A 21,913-nucleotide genomic window follows, 5' to 3' on the forward strand; every position below is an offset into this window, starting at 1 on the left:
CTGTTTGAGACTCTCGTCGTCCACGGGCCGGATACACCACTGGAGCTCCCAGAAGTGGAGGTTGGTATCCCTCTGGGCTACGGGTGTGCGCGCAAAGTTCCGGCAGGGCAGGGAGTCGATGCACGGAGGCTTCGGTTCGTACAAGATCTCGAAAAGGACCTTGCCGGTCTGAGGATCCCTGTATGGTAGCAGCTGGACGACGTGGGTCTTCATTGCGTCCGGTCCGGGCCGGCCGAGCTGGCAGCAGATCTTCTCTTGGGTTTCTTTATGGCAGGTTGCGGTGTGTGAGTGGAGGTTGGCGAAGGAGGCCGCGCGTTGAACGTCTTCGGTGAACTCCCGGGGCTCGTTGACAGGGCAATGGGCGATGTACGTCTCGACGAGTACGAGTTGGTTCCCGGTGAACTGGCTGAGCAGGTGCTGGGCGATCGTCTCTGGTTCTAGCTCGGTCGTCACCATCCTGTCCAGGAGGCCGGCTATGACGTTTAGGAGTCGTGGTGCGCCTGCCGCGGACTGCAAGAGGCTGGGCGGTAAACCTCCCCATACGATGGCGTGGCAGTGAGGCGTTCCTCTTGCCTGCTCCTCCACGACGCCGAACGAGGCAAGGGGCACTCCAAAAAGGCCCGGCTTCCTGGATGGCAGTTCTGGAGTGTACCTGGCCAGCCACTCCGGCTTCAGCCCCACCAAGATGGTGAAGATGCTGTTGGTAAGAAGACGGAAGAATTCGGCCATGGCCACGGGGTTGGAGACGAGCCTCTCATTGAGGCAGGCTGTATAATGAGGGGAGGAAAATGGGAAGAATTGATATGTTAAGTAATTTCTATTTAAAATAGGGTAGCAAGCGAGAGCGTTGGAACTTACCCTGGGAGAGACGGATGTTCTGATGGACGTCCAGCTGCTGCCGGAGGGCCTCCAGGATGCCGTCGTCTGAAGCCGGAAGCTTGACGTTGTTGATTGAAGGAAGAGACAGGCGCAGGTTGAGGACGCCACTGGCAAAGTCGGGAGCGTACGTTAAAAAGATGCTCGGCATCCCGAAGTGCTGAGCCAGGGCGTAGAGATAATGCATGGAAACTTTTCTCTGTGACGTGCTGTACGGGACGGTGCTGCTGGAGGTCTTGATGTGGGGCGTTACTCTGGCGACCAGGGCTCTGGCCGACTTGGATTGTGGGTTCCGGGCCACCCTGGCTAGGTCTTAAAGGAAGGCGGGGTCGGCCGCCCAAGCCTGGAGCTTCTCCAGCGATTCCGGGTTATTCTTGAATCGGGCGGTTACCGCTCGTGTGGCAGCGTGCCGCTGCAGCTGGTCGAAGAGGCAGAAAAGGAACCGGTGCCAGGTCGCGAAGTTGCAGGTAAACTGCAAGAGCATGTGGCGGCAGTCGCATTGTGGTACGGAGCCAGGCTTCCTCAGTCCGGAACCCAGGAGGAACAGAAAGGGGAAGGCGGAGTACAGGAGCCGGTCGTTGCCTTCGAACTCACACATGGGCCGGTGACCTCGGACATCTGGAATGTCTATGCGAGCGGTCTCGTGACTCTCTGCACTCGCCTCCGCTTCTGCTACGTCGGATTGCGTTTCTGGGTCAACAACTGATCCGACTTCTGTTTGAAAAGTCAAGCAAAAATTAGAGCGTGCTGAAAGGAAAGCGGAAGAGAAGTGCAGTATGAAAAACAATAAGCAGATGAGAATTACAGTATTAAAAACAATAAGCAGATGATTACGTTACCTCCAACGCCACCGCCGTTGCTGTCGCTCCTTTCGTCTGGAACCGGACCGCTGGAAAGGGTGTCGCGGAGGCTCTGGAGCACCTGAACGGCGGGACCACCTCGGTCTCTCGTGGGGTGGGCCGATTTGCCGAGGAAGACGGACGGCAGCTGAGCGTTCTGTGGTAGCTTCATGTCCTCTTCTGGCTCTTGTCCGTGCATGGGAGCGATTGGCTGCTCTCGTTCGGCGATGGCCAACCGGTCTACGGCGATTCCGACGTCATCCGAAACGATCCGGGCGTGCTGGATCAGGTCGTCCGCGTGTTCCAGGCTCGCTTCCATTTCGGGCGTGTCGTCGATGGTGATGTTGGCGTATAAGTGGTTCAAGTGTTTCAGCGCCCGGAGCCATGAGAAGACGACGTCTGTCGGGCACCAGAGCATCCCACTGCGCCTTGACACCGATGAAGGCGATGCTGATGAAAGCGGGCAAGCCATCGGAACGGGGGTAGATCCCTTCCCCGATATCACCTGTAGCTCGAGCCTGTTCCGCGACGAGTTCCGCGGATTCTGGCTGTGGGAAGGCGATGACGTAGCCCTGCCTGGCGGAATGCCTTTGCGCGCTGGTGGCCCCGGTCAGCTTGATGACTGAAGCATAAAGCCGGGCTCGAGCGATGACGTACTGCTCGGCCATGTGAAGTGGAGGCCGTCCGATGCGGCTGGGCACCCCTGAAGTCGATGCCGGCTGCGATGGAGAGCGGCGGGATGGTTGGCTGCCGATTGCCCAAGTGGTACCAGCAGCCGGCGCAGAGCTTGGCCGTCTCGCTCGTTACGCTGCCTGTCTCATCCCTAGCAGCGGTCACGAATTCAGGGTGTAGATGGAAATACGCACCGGTCGTAGAGCGAAAGTGGCTGATGGTGGGCCGGAAGTCGACAGGGACGGAAGTGAGTCGTCCGACCTCGTCAGGGCTAAGCTGGAGTTTGGGGAGTTGCAGGAGGTTCACGTCGTGGTAGAGGGCCGACTCCTCCGTACCTATCTGCAAGGTTCAGATACCACAACTGGCGCTGCCGAATAGTTGAGCTTTCAGATCGACGGCGTGTTGGAATGTTTCCACGATCCGAGCGCGCGGATTTTGGCCGTCATCCGTAAATCCAGCTTCCATCTCTTCTGCAATCGTTTGGAGGATCTGTAGGGTGTCGGGGTCCTCTAAGTCCAGCGTGTTGCTATTGCTGTAGAGGCGAGAAGCAGTCTGGAAGCGGTTGTGACCAGAGTTGATGGCCAAGGAGATGAGGGCGGTGACAGGATCGCGTTCGAACTGCTTAAGCTGCTGGATGGGGGTTTCGTGAATATCGGCAAGTGACGCGCCTCTCGATGTTAATGGCTACACGCATCCGCCTGCAAATCAAGAAGAATAAAAAATGTTATTATCAAATCGAATCCCATGATTTGTATTTACGAATGAAGTCGGTTAGGTATTAATACAGTTAAACACAAAGTTATTTTGGAAGCCTTACCCGATGTAGGTGAGGTGAGTGATCCTCTGGACGTTTGAGCCGGCTGTGGATGCTTGGTGGTCCAAACATGCTATCTGTAAATGTGGAAGCCATCGAGCGAGTCAAACACGTGTAATAATACTAAATAAAGTTAAATACAAGGCTATTTTGTAAGCATTACCTTGTGCAGGTGAGGTAATTGATTCATCGTAAGATTGAGCTGGCTGTCGTCGTGTCGGTGGTCCAGATGTACTTGCTGTAAATTTGGAAATGAGTTAAATTTCTTAATTAATATGTATGTATACATTTACATAAAAATGCAAAAATGTGTATGTGAGGTGCGACGTGAAAACGTCCATGAATCAGCGTCAGAGAGGCTGTAATATTTGGTACCTGGGAAAATGCGGCAGGGTCCCGGGGACTGGCACGTTCTTTCCCTGCAATGTTCGTGGATGCAGAATGCACTGTGGATATGAAAGTTCATCAAGGGAATGGTAAGATACGATAAGAAATATAAGTACCATAGGATGTAGATGTTCCAGTGATATCTGAAGGCACAGCGTCCTGTACAGCAACGAACGGATAAGGCTGTGGCTCGCCTCCTGCAAACCGGAATATAAGACATTTGAAATGTAAAAATTGTCATTTGGAAACAGATTGCGTTACCTTGCGATACAAGCTCCGTTTTGGATAGCGCAGTTAGTGTTGGTCCAACGTGGGCAGTAGGGCGCTGGGTTGTTTGAGTTTGGAATACAGGGGAACGTAGCCATGCATTCGCCTGGGCATTGGCATCCTCGGGGGTAAGCCGATGTCGGGCAGGTTCCTTCGATGCAGGTGGTTGGGTTAGCCGGGAATAGGGCCGTCCTGGAGACGGCATCGACATACCATGTGATGGTCCAGCCGGGTATCCTGTCACTTTGACACAGTTTTCGATAAAGATGGAGTCATTGCCAGTAAAGGAATTTGAAGGGGACATTCACGGAAGTCGATCGTGTTACTTTGGAATGAAGGCGCGTTACGGGTTGTCACAGGCGGAGCTGGCCTAACACGGCGAGCATCTGGACGCTGGGTAGTTTGCGGTTGGAACATTGAAGAACGTAGCCATGCCTCCGCTTGGACATTGGCATCCGGGGGGCTAAGCGGATGTCCGCCAGATTCGCATGATGCAGATGGTTGGTTCGGCCGGAAACAGGACCGTCCTGAATATGGCAGTGGTATACCATGCTGTAGTGCGGATGAGCGTGTTCTCAAGTTCGACGGCTGTCGTGTAGGATGCGTTAGCGGTTGTAAAAGTCCTGATTCGTAGATGCGAGTTTGGAATAAGCATAGTGGCATAGGAAAAATAGCATGAAAGTACATTGCAGACGAATATTTTTATGGAAACTAAGTATTTTACCTTGCAATGTCTGTGCGGTACTGGATGACACAGGCGGTGGTGGTCTTACGTGGGCTGCATCAGTGCAATGAGGTATTTGCGGTTGGAACATCGGAGAACGTACCCATGCTTCCGCCTGAGCATTGGTATTTATGGGGATAGACGGATGTCGGGCAGGTTCGTCGGATGCGGGTGGCCGGTTTGGCCGGGAACAGGGTCGTTCCGAACTAAGGAGCGGCATACCGTGCAATGGTCCAGCTGAACGTCCTCTACGATTAAGCAGCTGTTTTGTAGGATGCACTTGCATTTGTGGACGTCCTGCTAAGTAGATAAAGAGTTTGAGATAAGAATAGTGACATTGAAGAAACATTGCGAAATGTTCTTATTGAATGACGTATGTTACCTTGCAATGCCCGTGCGGTGTTGAATGGTGTAAACGTTGTTGGCCTAATGTGCGCAATAGCACCCTGATTCGTTTGCAGTTGAAACATTGAAAAACCAGACCGGGCATTGACATCCGCGGAGGAAAGCGGGCTGTGAACGGGCAGGTTGAATAAGAATGGTTGATTGTTCACAGGAATCGGTTGGTTGGTACTCAGTCGTGGTGTAGCAAGCTGTTGTGATTGTGACCGTCCTAATGGAGTTGTGACCGTGATGAGTCAGTGTAACATCATAACAGCAGAAAAATAACGCCGGAAACGCAAATGGAAACTGTCTGTATTACCTTGAAATGCAGGCGCGGTATTGAATGTCGGGGAAAATGTTGACTGAACGTGCGCAACGCCGCTTTGGGTTGTCTGTAATCGCTGCATGGGGAAATTCAACCATGCAGCTGCTTGGGTATTGGCATCTGTGGAGAAAAACGGGTTTTGGACGGCCCCGCTGGATGGTGATGGATGGTTTTCTGTAAACGATGGGTTCCCCATAGAGAACAGGAACATAGAAAGCGGTTGTACGTCTGAATGTCCTATTAACGTGAATGGAAATTAATCGTGATAAATAAGTCAAATACTATATGTATTTTGGTATTATAAAAAATGGGAATTGTGTGCAGGTGTACCAATTTGTTCTGGTAGTCAAGGAAATGTAGGATTGCTACTGATTTCCTGTTGATGGTAAAGGATATATCCGAGAGACGTGTTGGTCGATGCTTCGTGGCTCATAGGGACTACGAAATCAGTGTGTACAGCATGCCGCAGTTGGGAACGGCCTGTAGAATGATGAAGTCTATAATTTGAAGGAAGGAACATCGTGATCATATATGGGCAGAATACCTGGTTGAAACAGGTCGTCTTCTTGTCCTTCTCGCCATGTTGTAGATTGCAGAGAGCCACTTGAGATAATCTGGTTTGGCAATTCAGAAGAAGGTCCAGGCAATGCTTCCTCTATGAAAAGGATATGAGAGATACGAAATGATGAATGCCTCAAACAGGCGTCTTTGATACCCGTTATGTGATACATGGTTGTAGTTTTCCTGCAGGATTATTTACCTTGATGCGATTGTGCGGGAGGAGTCTCAATAGAAGACGGCGGCAAGTTCAACAGACGTGACGGCGTTTGTTGCCCAGCATTGTCACGCGCAGCTTGGACGAGCGTTGCAATTGCTATATTGCAAACAGATTGGTTACGCGAACGCCGCCTGAGATCGCCTTTTCTTTTATTTGTAGCAGAACAATTGCGTCTATGTGAAATTCTTGTGAACTGAGCGATAGCCAAGTCCAGCCCTGCACGTACCTTGTAAGAAAGCAGATAGGTTTCACTCATTGTCAGTCGATTGGATATATATCGGTTGTTCTGGCCCATGTTGGGTTTGGCCCTACGCTTTTGCCCCGTAAGCCCAGAACCGTTTTCACTTGCCGGTTTCCTTGTAACTATTTTGGCCTTTTCTGTGTAACCTTTTGACTTCTGAACCAGAACTGAATGTTGACCTGCCCATTTTTGTCGAACAAATAAGATGTAAACGGTCGCAAGCTGTATTGAACAGGCGTAGCTCCTGAACGTTCTGACCCATACCATTCTCGTTCTGCCACTAAACGTTATGGCCCCTATCATTCTGGCCTTCGCCATATACGCAAAAAAAGAAGTAACTTACCTATTATTTGCCTTTTTGGCCCGTTTTCCCCACCGTTCCGGCCCTTATTTTTGTACCCTTATGGCCCCATTATTTCCCATTCTGGCCGGAACGGAGAACGGAACGGGGAAAAATAGGGAAAACAATGGGAAAAGAGGTGGTATAGGAAATAAGAGACATAATTGGACTATTCTATCATAGCATTACATAATTTAAGTCAATATTGCGGTAGTTTGTGTTAAGTAAATAGCGTTGAATAGTTGAATTTTTACGAACTGGTAGACGACTCCAGCGCGGAGCCCGACGTGTAATACCGTGTAACACTGTCTTTTAATACTATATATAACTAAACTATAAGTTTTTGTACCATACTATCATTAAGTTTCTCACTATGATATTATTGTTGTACAGTAAATAATATGGCTAACAACACTAGTTTATGTGTATATATAATGACACTAATTTTCTTAGTACAGTAATGAAGTTAGTGATATACACTATATTTCTATACATACTATTATTATCAATACCGTAGCCTATTACCTACTACCCGAACACGTTATGGTAGTACGTTCAGATTCGTAGATAGTATGGTATTGAAAGCGATAGTAGTTATTTTTCTAACTTTATTAGTATAGAAATAAAAAGACTTGAGCATTGAAATATACGGTATTGCACAAGATTACACGTTGGGTTTCTCGGCGGAGTACGTACATATACCAGTTCGTAGAAATTAGATTATTCTACGCTATATCAACTCAACACAAACTAACGCAATGTGGACGAACGGTATTATTTTACGGTATTAACTTAACACAAACTAACGTAATATGGACGAACGCTTTTAACTAAACACAAGGTAATGCTATATGAACCTAAATTATGCAATGCTATGTTGGAAAATTGAAACTGTATCATTAGTTTGCTGGTAATAACTTCTATATTCATTGGTTTTCTCGTTTGTTCGTTAAGAGCAGAATGGGAAACAATGGGGCCATAAGGGAACCAAAAATAAGGGCCGGAACGGCGGGGAAAACGGGCCAGAAAGGCAAATAATAAGTAAGCTACAGTTTTTTTGCGTATATTGCGAGAGCCAGAATGGTAGGAGCCAGAACGTTTAAGGGCAGCAGAACGTCCAGGGAACCCGAGAACTAACCAAACCAAACAGAACTCAACCGAACCCAAGCTAATGTCGCCCAACCATTTGTTTACATGGCTTCGTGGAACGGTTCTTCGGTTAGGATCAGAAACGCATTTTTAAAAACCGAAAACGCCCTTTCCACCTTGCAAAAAACCATGTTTGTTTCAGTCAGTTTTATTTTGATTGAAACAAACATGGTTTTCCATGTTCGTTTCATTCCAGAAGAGATTGTGGAACATTAAACTGAGTGAAACAAACATGGCTATCCATGTCAGTTTCAAAATAGTCTTGAATAAAAAAAAAGAGGGAGAGAGAAAATAAAACCATACTGCCTTGAATAGACGAATGAGTGGTTTGAAAGTGAAATGAATGCACATACTATAACCGGCATGTGTTTGTCATCCAGTTATGTTGCTCAATGGGAAATTTGAGTCAAAGAGAAGCAAAACCAAAGACTACTGTAACAAAATTGCGTTTAAATTGTATTACTTACGTTCTGAAAACACTTTTGACTGTTGAGTACTGACCGTTGTGATGGTGAACCTGATATGGTGACGACGGCGATGCAATGGTGACGTCTTGTTCGTTTCAGCTTTTGGTATCATTTGCCTGTTGCCAAAATTCCCTATTAAACCAATTTCTGTTTTCCTCAATAGCTACGGGATGAAGGCAGAAACCTGGGGGTGATTTGGTGTTTCATGTTAAATGTCTTTGTCATTATTAGAGCGTTGATTTCGCAAGGAAAACGACGACTTGTGCGTCATATTCTTTGTAAATGAGATCATTAAATAAGGGAATTTGTAGAACGTGTTCCCAGACAGAATGTTTGGTTTTATTTTGGTAAAAAAACCGTCACAGTTGTACCATCCACATTGGCGGGAAAAAGACAGCTTTTGTCCGTTCAATGTCGACGCGGAAAGTGGAAAGAAATATTAGTTGAGTCCCAAATTGGTTTTTTTATGGGCGCATAATTTTTGTTTCTCATTGGCCCAAATGAGTCTAAAACTGGTTTGGTTCCTTTTTTGGCGTGTGCGCTTTGGAGAATCTTAATTATTATGTTTCTTGGCAACTGTGCTTCCAATTGGGAAAGAAGAAGTGAAAGTCTCTAGTAAAAAAACACGTACTCGTCCTGTGTGTGTCTGTGTGTGCTGAACTCTGATAATTTTATGTGTTTTTGAAACAAGAAAATAAAATTGCCTTCTAACAGTGAAAATATTGGGCGACGACAAAAAAGAAGAAAAGTGCAACAAAATATTGTCGCGGTTATTGAGGCCCCATGGACTAGTTGTCACGTCCGGCGCTCCTGTATCAGTTATTGACCGCAACTCTACCCGAGATGTCCGGCAGTCTTGTCAGCGGATATTCTCCCCGGTAGCTGCTGTCCACATAAGTGCATAAATACTCGTACGTTTCCCTTGCTGTGCCCCCAGTCTACTTATATCTGTTGTAGTGTTATGTACGTTTACGGTGAATAAACGTGTCTTAGTCACTACCCGGGTCTTCAAGTAACTCCCCACGCTACATGGTGGAGATGCAGAACTTGTGGTAAGTCCTTGCGTTGTTACTCTTTTGCTCAGGTTGTGCGGAGGCGGGGGCTGTTAGGGGCTTCCGAGAGTCGTCGACCCAACTGGCCACGCGCCTTAAACTGTTGGGGTACGAAGCCACAGCACCGGCCGTGTGACGGGCGATTAGTGTGTGACAACATAGGGACACCATAAGAGATTCTAGGGAGAACGATGAGACCTAGTAGTGACTAATGGGGCTTAGGATACGGTAGGTTACCGTTGTATGCGATCGGGAGATCGGATTTAGACGAAGAGTCGTTCGTCAGGAGGCGGTAGGTTACCGTTGTGAGCGATCGGAAGATCGGATTTAGACGAAGAGTCGTTCGTCGGGAGGCGGTAGGTTACCGTTGTGAGCGATCGGAAGATCGGATTTAGACGAAGAGTCGTTCGTCGGGAGGCGGTAGGTTACCGTTGTGAGCGATCGGAAGATCGGATTTAGACGAAGAGTCGTTCGTCGGGAGGCGGTAGGTTACCGTTGTGAGCGATCGGAAGATCGGATTTAGACGAAGAGTCGTTCGTCGGGAGGCGGTAGGTTACCGTTGTGAGCGATCGGAAGATCGGATTTAGACGAAGAGTCGTTCGTCGGGAGGCGGTAGGTTACCGTTGTGAGCGATCGGAAGATCGGATTTAGACGAAGAGTCGTTCGTCGGGGGGGGGGGCAGTAAGTTGCCGTTTTAAGCGATCTGAGGATCAGATTTTAGACAAATAGTCAGAAGGCAGTAGATGAGTGGGGGTGCTGGTAGAGCCAGGGGAACACAACGCCCTCGCGACGAGTTTGGGCGATTTGCGCCAAGGGTTGATCAAGCAATTGTAGGTGGTATCGTCGAAACCCTCAACCCGAGTAACCTTGTGCGAAGGAACGGGAGTCGAGTGGACGACTGTGTAGGTGAGCCAGGAGGATTATCCGGGTGGGAAGACCGTACACGGGTAATAACGAGAGAAAGTAATTTGGGGCAACATCAAGCTAGTATTAGCGAGGAGGAAACTCTAGCGTGGGCGGACGGCGAGGACAGCTCTGATTCTGAGGACAGTGAAGAGGGAGTAGAGTGGGATTTTGGCGCTTTTCGACGGAGATCTTCGGTTGCAAGCGCTCGATTGTTACGCGGCAGGTTAGCGAGAAATTCTGTTGTGGCCGCGGCAGTCGCCCCCCTCAATACCGTAGGGATGGCAGCCCAAATCAAATTCCAAACTCCACCCACATTCACCGGTCGGGATGGGGAAGTCGTAGTGAGTTGGATCCATCGCTACGAAAAGGTGGGTAGATACAACCGATGGGGTGAAAACGAGTTACGGGATCACATTGATCTGTCATTAGAGGGGGCTGCGGGCAAATGGTATGCGTGCATGGAGGCAACGGGCAATCTTCCCAATGCGTGGTCGGACGTACAAGGGCCCCCGGTGGTCAGGGGAGTTAAATCGACACTGTTGACACAGTTTACGCCCGTAAACTATGTGCGACATAACGAGGCCAAATTGCGTGCCAGGAAGCAGGGAATTGAGGAATCGACCCTGGAGTACTACTACGACGTGCTTGATCTGTGCAGGAGGGTAAACGCGCGTATGGCCGAAGCCACGAAGCTAGCGTATCTCTGGCAGGGGTTGAGACCTAGTGTACTAGAACAATTATGGAGCTTAAAGCCCACTAACTGCGATGAGTTCCTCCAGGAAGTAAAGCGCTTCCAGGAGATGACCGATCGAGGGAAGCAATACGAGTGGGCTCTGGGAGTTATGGGAAGGCTGGAAAGAACCACGTATGACCCATCGCAGCAAGATGCAACGGTAGAAACGAGGTTGGGAAAAATCGAGAGAATGCTGGGAGTTATGGGAAGGGAGGAAAAACCCACGTATGACCCATCACAGCAAGATGAAACGGTAGAAACGAGGTTGGAAAAAATCGAGAGAATGTTGGAGGAATTAATGTAGAGAAGAAAAAGAGCGGCGTGAAAGCAGCCGGAGACAAAGAAAGAGAAGCAGAGGGGAGGACTTGGCCAAGCTGAAGACACAATTGGTGGAGAAGAGCGACACTGCATGGAAATTCTTCGATGGCGGGAGCGGTTGACTTGCTGAAAATGGAAAAATCCCCCAACTTATGTTATTTTATGAACTCATGTACTGTTTTTTTTTTCTCTCTCTCTCTCAGTTGATGTTTGGCATGGTGTTGTCTTTGTAGAGTGTAGAGGGATCAAATGTTTTCCATGGTATGTTGAGTTTTTGGGATATAGAGTTTTATAGGAAAGTAATAGCGGTCGGGACGACTCGCTATCTAGAGAGGGAGATGTCGCGGTTATTGAGGCCCCATGGACTAGTTGTCACGTCCGGCGCTCCTGTATCAGTTATTGACCGCAACTCTACCCGAGATGTCCGGCAGTCTTGTCAGCGGATATTTTCCCCGGTAGCTGCTGTCCACATAAGTGCATAAATACTCGTACGTTTCCCTTGCTGTGCCCCCAGTCTACTTATATCTGTTGTAGTGTTATGTACGTTTACGGTGAATAAACGTGTCTTAGTCACTACCCGGGTCTTCAAGTAACTCCCCACGCTACAATATGGATAATTTTTTATTATCTGTTGAAGCAGATTTCTCTGTTGCAGGATTTAATAATGGCGGTGGTGTGGCAGGGGGGGGGGGGAGAAGATAACTGCGCTTATGAGGATACAACTGAAGAGGCAGTGTTCATCAATGACGATTCCCAGCAAGTAGAACACCAATGGAAGTGTTCTGAAACAGTAAGTGAATTTTACAACGAAAATGACATGGATCCGCTAGAAAGTTCTGATGATGAATGCGAGCTATTTAGCGATGATGATGGAACCAAAGATGCATGGTGTGATGATGAACTAACAACTGAAATCCAATTAGTTGATGACGTTCCAGCACGTGGTTTTAAAGATAAACTTGCGTCTTGTGCCGTCGAATATCGCGTTAAACAAAATGCCGTTGACGGTCTTTTAAATAATGTGCTACCAACTATGCCCGATTACGACAAATTAAATATTCCAAAAAGTTGTAAAACGCTACTTAAAACAATGAAGACAACACCACTTAAAGAAGTTGAACCTGGTCAATATTATCATTTTGGGCTCGCTCGTCGTATTCAGTATATGCTTGATAGGTACGGAGGCCATTTGACCGAAACCTTGGATGAAGTTTTAAAATTTCTTATAAATGCCGACGGCCTTCCACTTGCAAAAGCATCCGGATGCCAAGTTTGGCCAATTCAATGTCGGTTCTTTAACTCCTTGATGGAGAAATGGCCTCCATTCCTACTAGGAGTTTACCAAGGTAACTCAAAACCAGCAAACGCCAACGACTACTTGGAGGATTTTGTGAACGAAGCCCTTCAACTTCAGCGTGACGGATTTTTTTATCGTGGCAAAGTATGAAAAATAGTCATTTTTGGATTTAGTTGTGACGCACCAGCCAATGCGCTAATGAAGTCAATCAAAATTCACAATGAATATTAATGTTGTCCAAAATGTGTGGTTCATGGCAAGTGGGCGGGCCGCGTAGTTCTCGTGGAAACATGTTCTCCACTTCGTAATGACAAAAATTTTAGAAATAAAACTCACGAAGGTCACCACACAGGCACGTCAATTTTGGAACAATTGGACATCGACATGATAAGTGTATTCGAAATTGATTATATGCATTGCGTGTGCCTTGGTGTAATGCGTAAACTCTTGTGGATTTGGATCCGTGGCCCTCTTGCTATAAGAATTGGTCGTCAAATTATTGACCTAATATCTGATGCGTTGATGAATATTGTCGATTTCATTCCAAATGATTTTTCGAGAAAGTCTCGTTCTTTAGCTGAGCTTGCACGATGGAAGGCGACGGAATTGCGCCAATTCCTTTTGTACACAGGTCCAGCCGTATTAAAAAACATTTTCAAAGGAACAAAACAACTAAAAGATTTCTACAATCACTTTATGTTATTGCACACAGCAATCAAAATTCTGTCATCGCCCCATCTCTGTCAAAAAACGGAATATAACAAATACGCCAAAGATTAATTGATTCTATTAGTGGAACAATGTAAATTTCTTTATGGGGATTCGTTCATTTCCTACAACGTTCATTGCCTCATTCACTTGGCTGACGATGTAATTAGATTTGGAGCACTGGACCGCTACAGTTCATTTACTTTTGAAAACAACATGAAGACAGTGAAGGCAATGGTTCGAAAACACGAATGCGTTCTAGCTCAAATTGTTAGGCGTATGTGTGAGCAAGAAACTAATTTGATTCATTCCAACCAGATGGTAACTAGAAAAACTCTCTTGAAAATTAAACATGCTAGTAGGCCCATTTTAAGTACAGGACCAGGAAAACAGTTCAAAGAAAATCATTTTAAATCAATGGTTTTGAAATGTGATAACGCCAACAGCTGCGTGATTCTCGAAGATGAATCCGTAGTTAAAATCTCAAATATAATCGAGCATAATAACGCAGTCGTCATCGTTGGACAACAATTGAACTGGCAAAAAACTGACTTATTTGCTAAGCCACTTCAATCTTCAAGAATTGATATTTATTCAGTTAACACTTCTAAAATGTCGTGTCAGAAATCTTGGCCAATTTCAGCAATTAAATGCAAAGCATTGTGCATTCCTTATTCATCGAAAAAAGATTTTGCAATTTTCCCGCTAATGCACAACGAAAATTAAATGTTGAAATCTGGCAACGCGCAACGTGACGACCTCATTGACGAAAGTGACGAACATCAGAGTGTGCAGATTTTTGTTCTAGCCACGTTGAACTAAGTGTCGAAAAGTGTGTGTCGAATTTTTCCAACATACTGTCATTTTGAATAGTTTATCGTTTATCTCCTGTCTACGTGAGATTTAGGTATACTGAGACTCAGAGTCAGAGTTATCTCTGGGTATACTCAACAAAGAAAAATAAAATTTTACAAGAAAGTGTTCTGCTGCTCCCAATCCAGCATGGCTCGAGGAAAGGTTACACCACAAACGGCTCAAATTCTAGTTTATGTAAGTTGGAAATTTGTTATGAAGTATTATTCCCAATAGTGTATTATTAAATTGATTTTTTAGTCTTTTGCTATAGTTAAATTCCACCATGTTGGAGTGGCTCAGTTCAATGTGGCTCCTCTCAAATGGGTACAAAAGACCGGGAATAAGACCAAAATTTACTGGCCAGGTGAGGATGATGCAATTACCCCAAAAGCATTAGTAAATTTGATAATGAAGGAAGCTGTAATTGACAAGGAAACGTGGATGTTGTACAACATAACAGTTGTAGCCAAGTTTGGTAAGCTAGTAATAAGGCATTCAGCAAAACATATGTCTTATCGAACTAATTCTTATGGATAAATATTTTTCCTTTTTTCAGACACTTATGCAGGAGCACAAAAGAAGCTCGACAGTGCTATTGCTGGTGAAGTGGTGCTCAGCACAGATCTTGACAACCGAGGCAGAGGTGGAAGGAATAAAGCTAAGAAAAGGAATGCTTACGCTGCATCTGCTCTCCCTCCCACTTCAAGTAAAAAAAGGGTCCGTGCTGCTACTAGTTGTTCAGATGGAGAAGAAGACAGTGAAAGTAGCTCGCATATGGGTTCTGTAGAACTAGCCCCATCTTCTTCCAGTGAAAATGACATTCGAAGGAATAAAGCTAAGGAAAGGAATGCTTACGCTGCTTCTGCTCTGACTCCCACTTCAAATAAAAAAAGGGTCCGTGCTAGTTGTTCAGATGGAGAAGAAGACAGTGAACGTAGCTCGCATATGTGTTCCGTGGAACTAGCCCCATCTTCTTCCAGTTATAATGACATTCCTCAAGACAAGAGTCAAGTAACTGGTAAGAAACAAGTGCCACCAACATCATCAAATGGTAAAGCTGTCACAGCAAAACAACCACAACTTCAGCGTCCAACTATTCCATCTGGGCTTGGAAAGAAACCAGCAAATTCTGAAATCAGTCTCAGCACATCGAAAACAAAGTCGGCACCACCACCGAGAGGTATGCACAACATATATTCACAATTACTATATTTTGAATCTTTTATTTTCTATCGTGTAAGCTATAGGTTCTGTAGATAACACAGAAGGTGGAGCAAAAACTGTTGGCACAGAAGTGGTCCCTCTGATTTATGCCAAAAAGTCTACATTGCCAGACTATGGTAGTAAATTTACAATACTAATTATAAATTTAAGAACTTCTTCTCATCATTTTATTTATTATGCTCGTGTAGGTTCGTTGGCAATGGACGGCATAGGAAACGATGGAATTTCTAGTGCAAATAAGTCGTCTACTTCAATGGAGTTTGGCATTTACAGACAGCGTTCAACTACGGTTAGAACAACAGAAGCTTCCCAAATTTCAACTTTTGTTTCTGGTAAAAATTAACTTTTTGTATTATACCATTACCATTTAAATGGATCAGCTTTTATCGTTTCTCCCTTTTCAGATTCAAAGAAAATTGATTTCTTAATTGAACAAAATAAGAGGATTCTTCGCGGCCAAGAACAGATTAAAGCACAAAATTTAGATATTAAAAATACTCTCGCAGGTGTGATGGACAACACTATTCCGCGAGAACCAGATTTAGACGGAATAAAAGAGGAGTTTCATATTCCAGTGACAGATTTTAAGTTTTTCGACACCCTTAATGCTGTCCTCAAACAGGACAAAATCAAGAGATCAAAAATGGTATCTAGCATTGTCTTCATTTACAAATTTTACCTTTTAACGTATTTTTTATTTTTGTAGAGGACGTACTTAATTGGTGTTGGCAGTTCACAAAGTCGAGTTGTTGGTAATATGTTATCAAAACTAATGAAGTTTTCAGTAGGAGCTCAATTCTGCCTTAAAGGACAAAATGCGAACAAACGCCGCTTTGACAAGACTGAAATTATGGATTTAGTAACTGGTAGGTTGCATTTCTTATATTGTAATCGTTTTTTGAATGAAATGAAATGATTATGTTTTAAAAAATCGTTAAAATTTTTAGAGTGTGTTCGCTCAACTCCTGGTGTGCGTCTGACCGAAACTGATGTAAAAACAAAAATTGGTCGTTGGTTGAAATCGGCACCTAAAAAATTGGGAAAAGATGATACTGAAGATGAATTAGCTGAAAGCGGCGAGAACGATTACTAGAACTTTCGAATCCTACAAGATATTTTCAAGAAACTTACAAGTCGTCTTCGTTGATTTTAAAATATATTATTCTATCTCTATTACTGGTCAGCGGCGTGGCCATTTTTATTAGTCAAGTCAAAACTTGGCAATATTTATTTTGAAGTGTTGGCATAATTTTAGCCAACGAATTGCTTATTATGTTACCTTGGTTTTTAAACTGTTTCATTTGTGTGATATCTTTATAAGAGCTTACTAACTGTGACTATTTTGATATATATTTAAGTAAATGTGTCTTAAAACGTTACATTGGCGAGAAATATATTATGAATTATAAAATTTATTTGTAATTTCAATAACATTATGAAAATCTATAAAATATTAAACCGAAGTATAAGACCAAACGCTCACAAAAAGCCAAAAACAAACCCTCAACACGCAAACATAAATCCAAGAAAGGGGCGAATATAAAACCAGCTTTGGCCCCATTTAATACACGGAAAACCGGACATATTAACCAGCAAGGTTCCGAGTGAGGTCCATGGAAAGACGTCTTTTAAACGGTACCCACGGTCCCAATCACTGGGTAAAAAGACGTCTAAAAGACGGAAGCGTTCTGTCTGGGTTCAATGCGTTGAGTTATGGTTGGAGTATAAATGGGAGTTCCGTGAGTGTTGGTGTCAGTATAGTTCATATATCTCCTACAGTGATGTTGTCTGTAAGTGACTTGTCTTCCTTGGAAGAAGTTGTAGAAGAAAACACTTTGGTGCGAAAAGATGAGTTTGATCGCGATGGAGATTTGGTAGAGGATGGTAATGGAGTGAGCGTTGGATCCATTTTAAAAAAACGAAAAGTGGCTCCTTCCCAAACGCATTTGATTAGGGATTTGGTTATTGATTTGTCAAAGTAGGTGTTAAAATGTAGTGCACTGGGTGTTAGTGATTGATGGCTGATTTTTTTTTGTTTCAGTTGGACGACCACGGCGCAGCTTATTAGAAAGACGTTTATTTCCAATAATAATCATATGGACGTGATTTTTTCCGATGGGGTCAAATGCGTCAAGGGGGTTATTTATCTTAATCTTTGCAGTAAGTTTGAGAATCTTCTTGAAGAAGGTAAAACCTACACGTTGAGCAAATGCCGACTGAAAGAATACAAAGGACCCGTACACAATCTACCTATGTTGGCTTTGCAGATGGAATTTTCTGCTTTTACAGAGGTGAGTTTTGAATTTCTTTTTTTTCTTTGATTAACTCTTGTTTGGTACGCTCTAGATTTATCTAATGGATAGTGATCCAGTGGTGACTCGTCATTATCCTATTCCTATCACTAGTTTGAGGGATGCTAAGGATTTGAAGCATAACAATAGGTCAGGTTTTTTTAAAATTCTATTTCGGTTTATTTGTTTTATTGAAATGCTGTGTTTCAGATCTTGATTGCATCGTTAAAGATTCCAGCAATGAAGTCATTATTTTTTCGCATTCTGAGAAATCCAAGAAGGAAGTTTTAGTGTACGATAGTTCCAGGCAAACAGGAACGTTTGCCTGGTGAAACAGTGAGTTTGTCCTTTTCTTTTCATGTGATTTGTTTTTTATCTTTTTGGCTTTTTTTTGTATAGTTTGTCTTCGACGTCTGGAATGGTGATGTTTCGCAGTTTAAAAATCTGAATGGTAATTACATTTACCGTCTTCAGGTAAGGGATGCAAAGGTGACGATCTTCCGAGAGCAGATGTATTTGGGCTTGTCTTTTAGCGGGAAAATTCTAGTAGGTTTCTTGATTGGTGATTAAATTTTGGGTTGATTTTGTGAATGTGATTATTTGTTTGTTTTCCTAGTTAACTCCTGTGTCAAAGAATTCCGCAGAGTATGAAACCGTTTGCAAGTGGCATAAGAAGAAATGTGTTTCGGATTCGAGTGTAACTAAAAATGGTGTCTGATCTTTGGTTATTCCAAGCTGTTTCATTTAGATTTTCTGTCATCTTTTTTTCGTATTTTGAATACAATCTGCAATTTGAACAAGTTGTTTTGTGTTTCTTTGTATTTGTCTGTGGTTTTTTGGGGTTTTTTGGGTAGGGGGGGGGTTCCTGTACCGACATTTATTAACATGGCTTTACGTAGTTCTTCCAGGCTCTTGAAAGCGAAACTGTCTGTGCCAAAGAACCTCTCAGATTCTCTTCTGTATTCCCTCAGATGTTTCCAGAATAAAGAAAAATTAAAACAAAACAAAAAAAACAAGTTAATTTAAATTTATCTCAAGAGTGTATATTTCTATCCTTGTTCTAAATAGCTTTTTCTTGATTCTTAGGCTACCAGCATTTTAGTTGTCATTGGCATTTAAAACGGGGAATAAAATTCAAAAACATTGTGCAACACAAACAACACCTTACCCTTACATTTGATTTTTTTTGAAAAACTTCTGTGAACGATTATTGGGGCGGAAACGTAAACGAATTAGTGGGTGTTGGCATCCGAGATTGAGGAGGGAGAATCATCCACGGCTGTGGAGGGAAAGCCATCCATGGTAGAGGCGGAGGCATTATCCATGTGTTGGATGACTGAGCCAACGACGGCGGAAACGGATGGACCATTAGTAGTGGGGCGGAGGAACCGCTAATGGTTGAGCGGACCGAATGTTAGTAATAGCGGCCCTTCAATATGGAAAAGTGGAATGATGGTTGCATGAAAAAAAATTTTGTTGAAAATTTAATCCCTAATTTCATATCAAATAAAAATCCAAGACTTAATTGGATTAGTTTACTTTTTAATAGAAGTTTTGCTAAAAAGTCTGTTCGACTTTTGATTTCTTACAAAATCCATATTTTTTTAAAACTATAATAACAGGCCCCTTTATGGGCACGGGATCGTCGTTGCATTTAGATGCAAGTCATGAAACTAACAAAAAATACCAAAAAGATAAGAAATAGAAGTAGGCCTACAAGAGTCACAATAACTATTTTTCAGTGACCATAAAATAAAGATATGGCTGCCTAGTGCCTAGTGGAAAAAACGGCTAACTGGTAGCATTCCTTACCTTCTAATAGTTTTAATATACGATGACGAAATCACGAAATTTTTCAATCTAATAAAACGGTAAAGAGTATATGTCTGGTCTTACACACGATGGACGTAAGAGGATCAAGTGCAGAGTCTGCAGACGACAAGAAAGGTAAATACTAAACAGTGGCTGGGTTGTACAGGAAAAAAATTCTAAATTGGAAAAAAATCCAAAACAAATCTTTATAAAGGATTTGGATTTGATTTGAAAAAATCCGGGTTTTTTTTGTGGGGATCAAATCCGATCCAAATCCAAGCCATTGAAAAATAAGGCAAATCCAAATCCAAGCCATTGAAAAATAAGGCAAATCCAAATCCCTTAAAAATCCGTGAGGATTTGGATTTCATTGGATTTGGATTGATTTGAAAAAAAAATACGAAACACTGTATTATACACTTTCTATGTCTCATCAAGAAAGCTATGTTTCTTTTCTTTTTTTTCTTCTTCCTTATGGTGATTGCTGTGTTGCCACTTGATCCAGCTAACGGAGGTTGTTGTTCTGGTTGTGGCGTAGTTGACGTTGGTGGCAAAGTCCGTCTTAACGATGTTGTACGTGAGGATGGTGCAGTGATGCTTGTTGATGAAGGCTCCGGCGACAGATACCGAACAACATTTTCCACGTTTAAATCATGATTGCTGTTAGTTGACGTCTCTAGTGCTTCACTTGATGACGTGACCGTTGAACAAGGTTGTTCCTCGTCGTTTTCAATCTCTGGTGTTCTGGAAACTAAGTGTTAAACATATGTACTGGATTGAAGTAAATTGTGAATAATTACCTGGTAGTCTGTAACTTCCGTTTTGCATTGAACTGTCGCACTAAACTGTGGAGTTTCGCTGTTTTAGCGCCCACCCATTGATTGTCCGAATCAGGGTAACCAGAGAATTTTACTAAATACTGGTCTGTTTTTCTCCCAGTTTCGGAGAAAACAACACTGAAAAGAAAACCACCCCCCCCCAAAAAAAAATGCTCTTTTTAAGTACTCAGATAAGACACGTAGCCTAAACAAAACTTACCGCCGATCCAGTAGTTCCTCCACAACGTAATCCATGTCGTCCACAAATTCTCCGCGGTCACGTCCTAGGAAACATTCCGCGTTTTCAAGCGACATGTTCAACGTAAAACAGTCCAACTTCAACTGAAATGTGACGTTGGTCAGTTTCAGGTTTTGGTGCTGCAATGGAGGATTCCCTAAGGAATTTAAATTTTCCCGTGCTATTCTCCGCTTCCTAGTACTTACCTTCTTCTTCTTTATTAATAAAGAAGATTAAACAGTCAGTATTCAGGAGTCACCAGTGTTTCCAAAACGTAAATAATACTTTTCTAACGCAATTTTGTTACAGTAATCTTTTACTTTGTTTCTCTTTGACTCATATTTCCAATTTAGCAATGTAACTGGATGGCAAACAGATGCCGATTATCATATGGGCATTTATTTCACTTTTATACGCCTGACTCGTCTATGCAGGGCAGTATGGTTTTATTTTCTCTCTCTGTTTTCTTTTTATTCAAGACTATTTGAAACGGACATGCACAACCATGATTGTTTCAATCAGTCTTATTTTCCTTCTTTTCTTCTGAAATGAAACGAACATGGGTAACCATGTTTGTTTCAGTCAGATTAGTTTGTTTTACTGTGTAATGAAATGAAACGAACATGGGTAACCATGTTTGTTTCAGTCAGATTAGTTTGTTTTACTGTGTAATGAAATGAAACGAACATGGGTAACCATGTTTGTTTCAGTCAGTTTATTTCTCACATTCTCTTCTGAAATGAAACGAACATGGGTAACCATGTTTGTTTCAGTCACTTATATCACATATGGTCTTCTGAAATGAAATGAACATGGGTAACCATGTTTGTTTCAGTCAGTTTTATGTCACATATTCCCTTCTGAAATGAAACGAACATGCCCAGCTAGCAGATCTTTATTGGTAAAATATTTTTTTCCGACAATATTCTTCGGTCGATAACCCATATATTGGTATAATATTATATTTTTACTTTTTTGCGACAAGGTGGCTGTTAAATTTTTTTGTTGTTTTCCCAATAAATGACTTTTATCAAAGAATAATAAATCAATATTATTTTTTGTTATTTTACCAATAACGGACCATTAAGTAAGGAATCGAACGTTGAGTTATGAAAAAGCTATATTCTTTTTCATTTACCATGCGTTAAAAATCCTAAATAACTTTTATTGTATTCATTACGTTAGTTCTGTATACATAATTTGCCCAAATGAACAAATCATAGCCTAAAAATCGAAGTCGTTCATAGGTCTCGAACAACTAACTATTGAATCACGAATATAACACTTTACCTCTACGCCACCGTGTTATGATTTGTCTTACACATTCAGGATGCAAATGTCAGTACTGTTATTTTCGATAACTTTAAATAAAACTGATTGATAATTCTTAATTAATTA

At 43.3% G+C, this 21,913-nt stretch overlaps 2 protein-coding genes across 2 annotated transcripts; both read left to right on the forward strand.

The window, feature by feature from the left end:
- Positions 1-13,871: 13,871 nt before the first annotated feature.
- LOC116927556 lies at positions 13,872-15,699 on the forward strand. The gene is made up of 5 exons (XM_045176758.1): positions 13,872-14,327; positions 14,391-14,607; positions 14,689-15,312; positions 15,380-15,472; positions 15,545-15,699. The coding sequence occupies exons 1-5, from the start codon at positions 14,280-14,282 to the stop codon at positions 15,697-15,699; spliced, it is 1,137 nt and encodes a 378-aa protein (XP_045032693.1). The 5' UTR covers positions 13,872-14,279.
- An 83-nt stretch (positions 15,700-15,782) lies between these two features.
- LOC123474649 lies at positions 15,783-16,449 on the forward strand. Its single transcript, XM_045177012.1, has 3 exons — positions 15,783-16,002; positions 16,063-16,222; positions 16,304-16,449. The coding sequence occupies exons 1-3, from the start codon at positions 15,868-15,870 to the stop codon at positions 16,447-16,449; spliced, it is 441 nt and encodes a 146-aa protein (XP_045032947.1). The 5' UTR covers positions 15,783-15,867.
- The last annotated feature ends 5,464 nt before the right edge of the window (positions 16,450-21,913 follow it).

This window comes from Daphnia magna, linkage group LG7 (genome assembly GCF_020631705.1).
Source record: "Daphnia magna isolate NIES linkage group LG7, ASM2063170v1.1, whole genome shotgun sequence".
In the NCBI taxonomy this organism is placed as follows: domain Eukaryota; kingdom Metazoa; phylum Arthropoda; class Branchiopoda; order Diplostraca; family Daphniidae; genus Daphnia; species Daphnia magna.

Coding starts and splice junctions, on each gene's coding strand:
- LOC116927556 (XM_045176758.1), top strand. CDS start 14,280: ATGGCTCGAGGAAAGGTTACACCACAAACGGCTCAAATTCTAGTTTAT. Junction 15,313..15,379: donor GTCGGCACCACCACCGAGAG/GTATGCACAACA, acceptor TGTAAGCTATAG/GTTCTGTAGATAACACAGAA. Junction 15,473..15,544: donor GTCTACATTGCCAGACTATG/GTAGTAAATTTA, acceptor ATGCTCGTGTAG/GTTCGTTGGCAATGGACGGC.
- LOC123474649 (XM_045177012.1), top strand. CDS start 15,868: ATGGACAACACTATTCCGCGAGAACCAGATTTAGACGGAATAAAAGAG. Junction 16,003..16,062: donor AAATCAAGAGATCAAAAATG/GTATCTAGCATT, acceptor TTATTTTTGTAG/AGGACGTACTTAATTGGTGT. Junction 16,223..16,303: donor AATTATGGATTTAGTAACTG/GTAGGTTGCATT, acceptor TAAAATTTTTAG/AGTGTGTTCGCTCAACTCCT.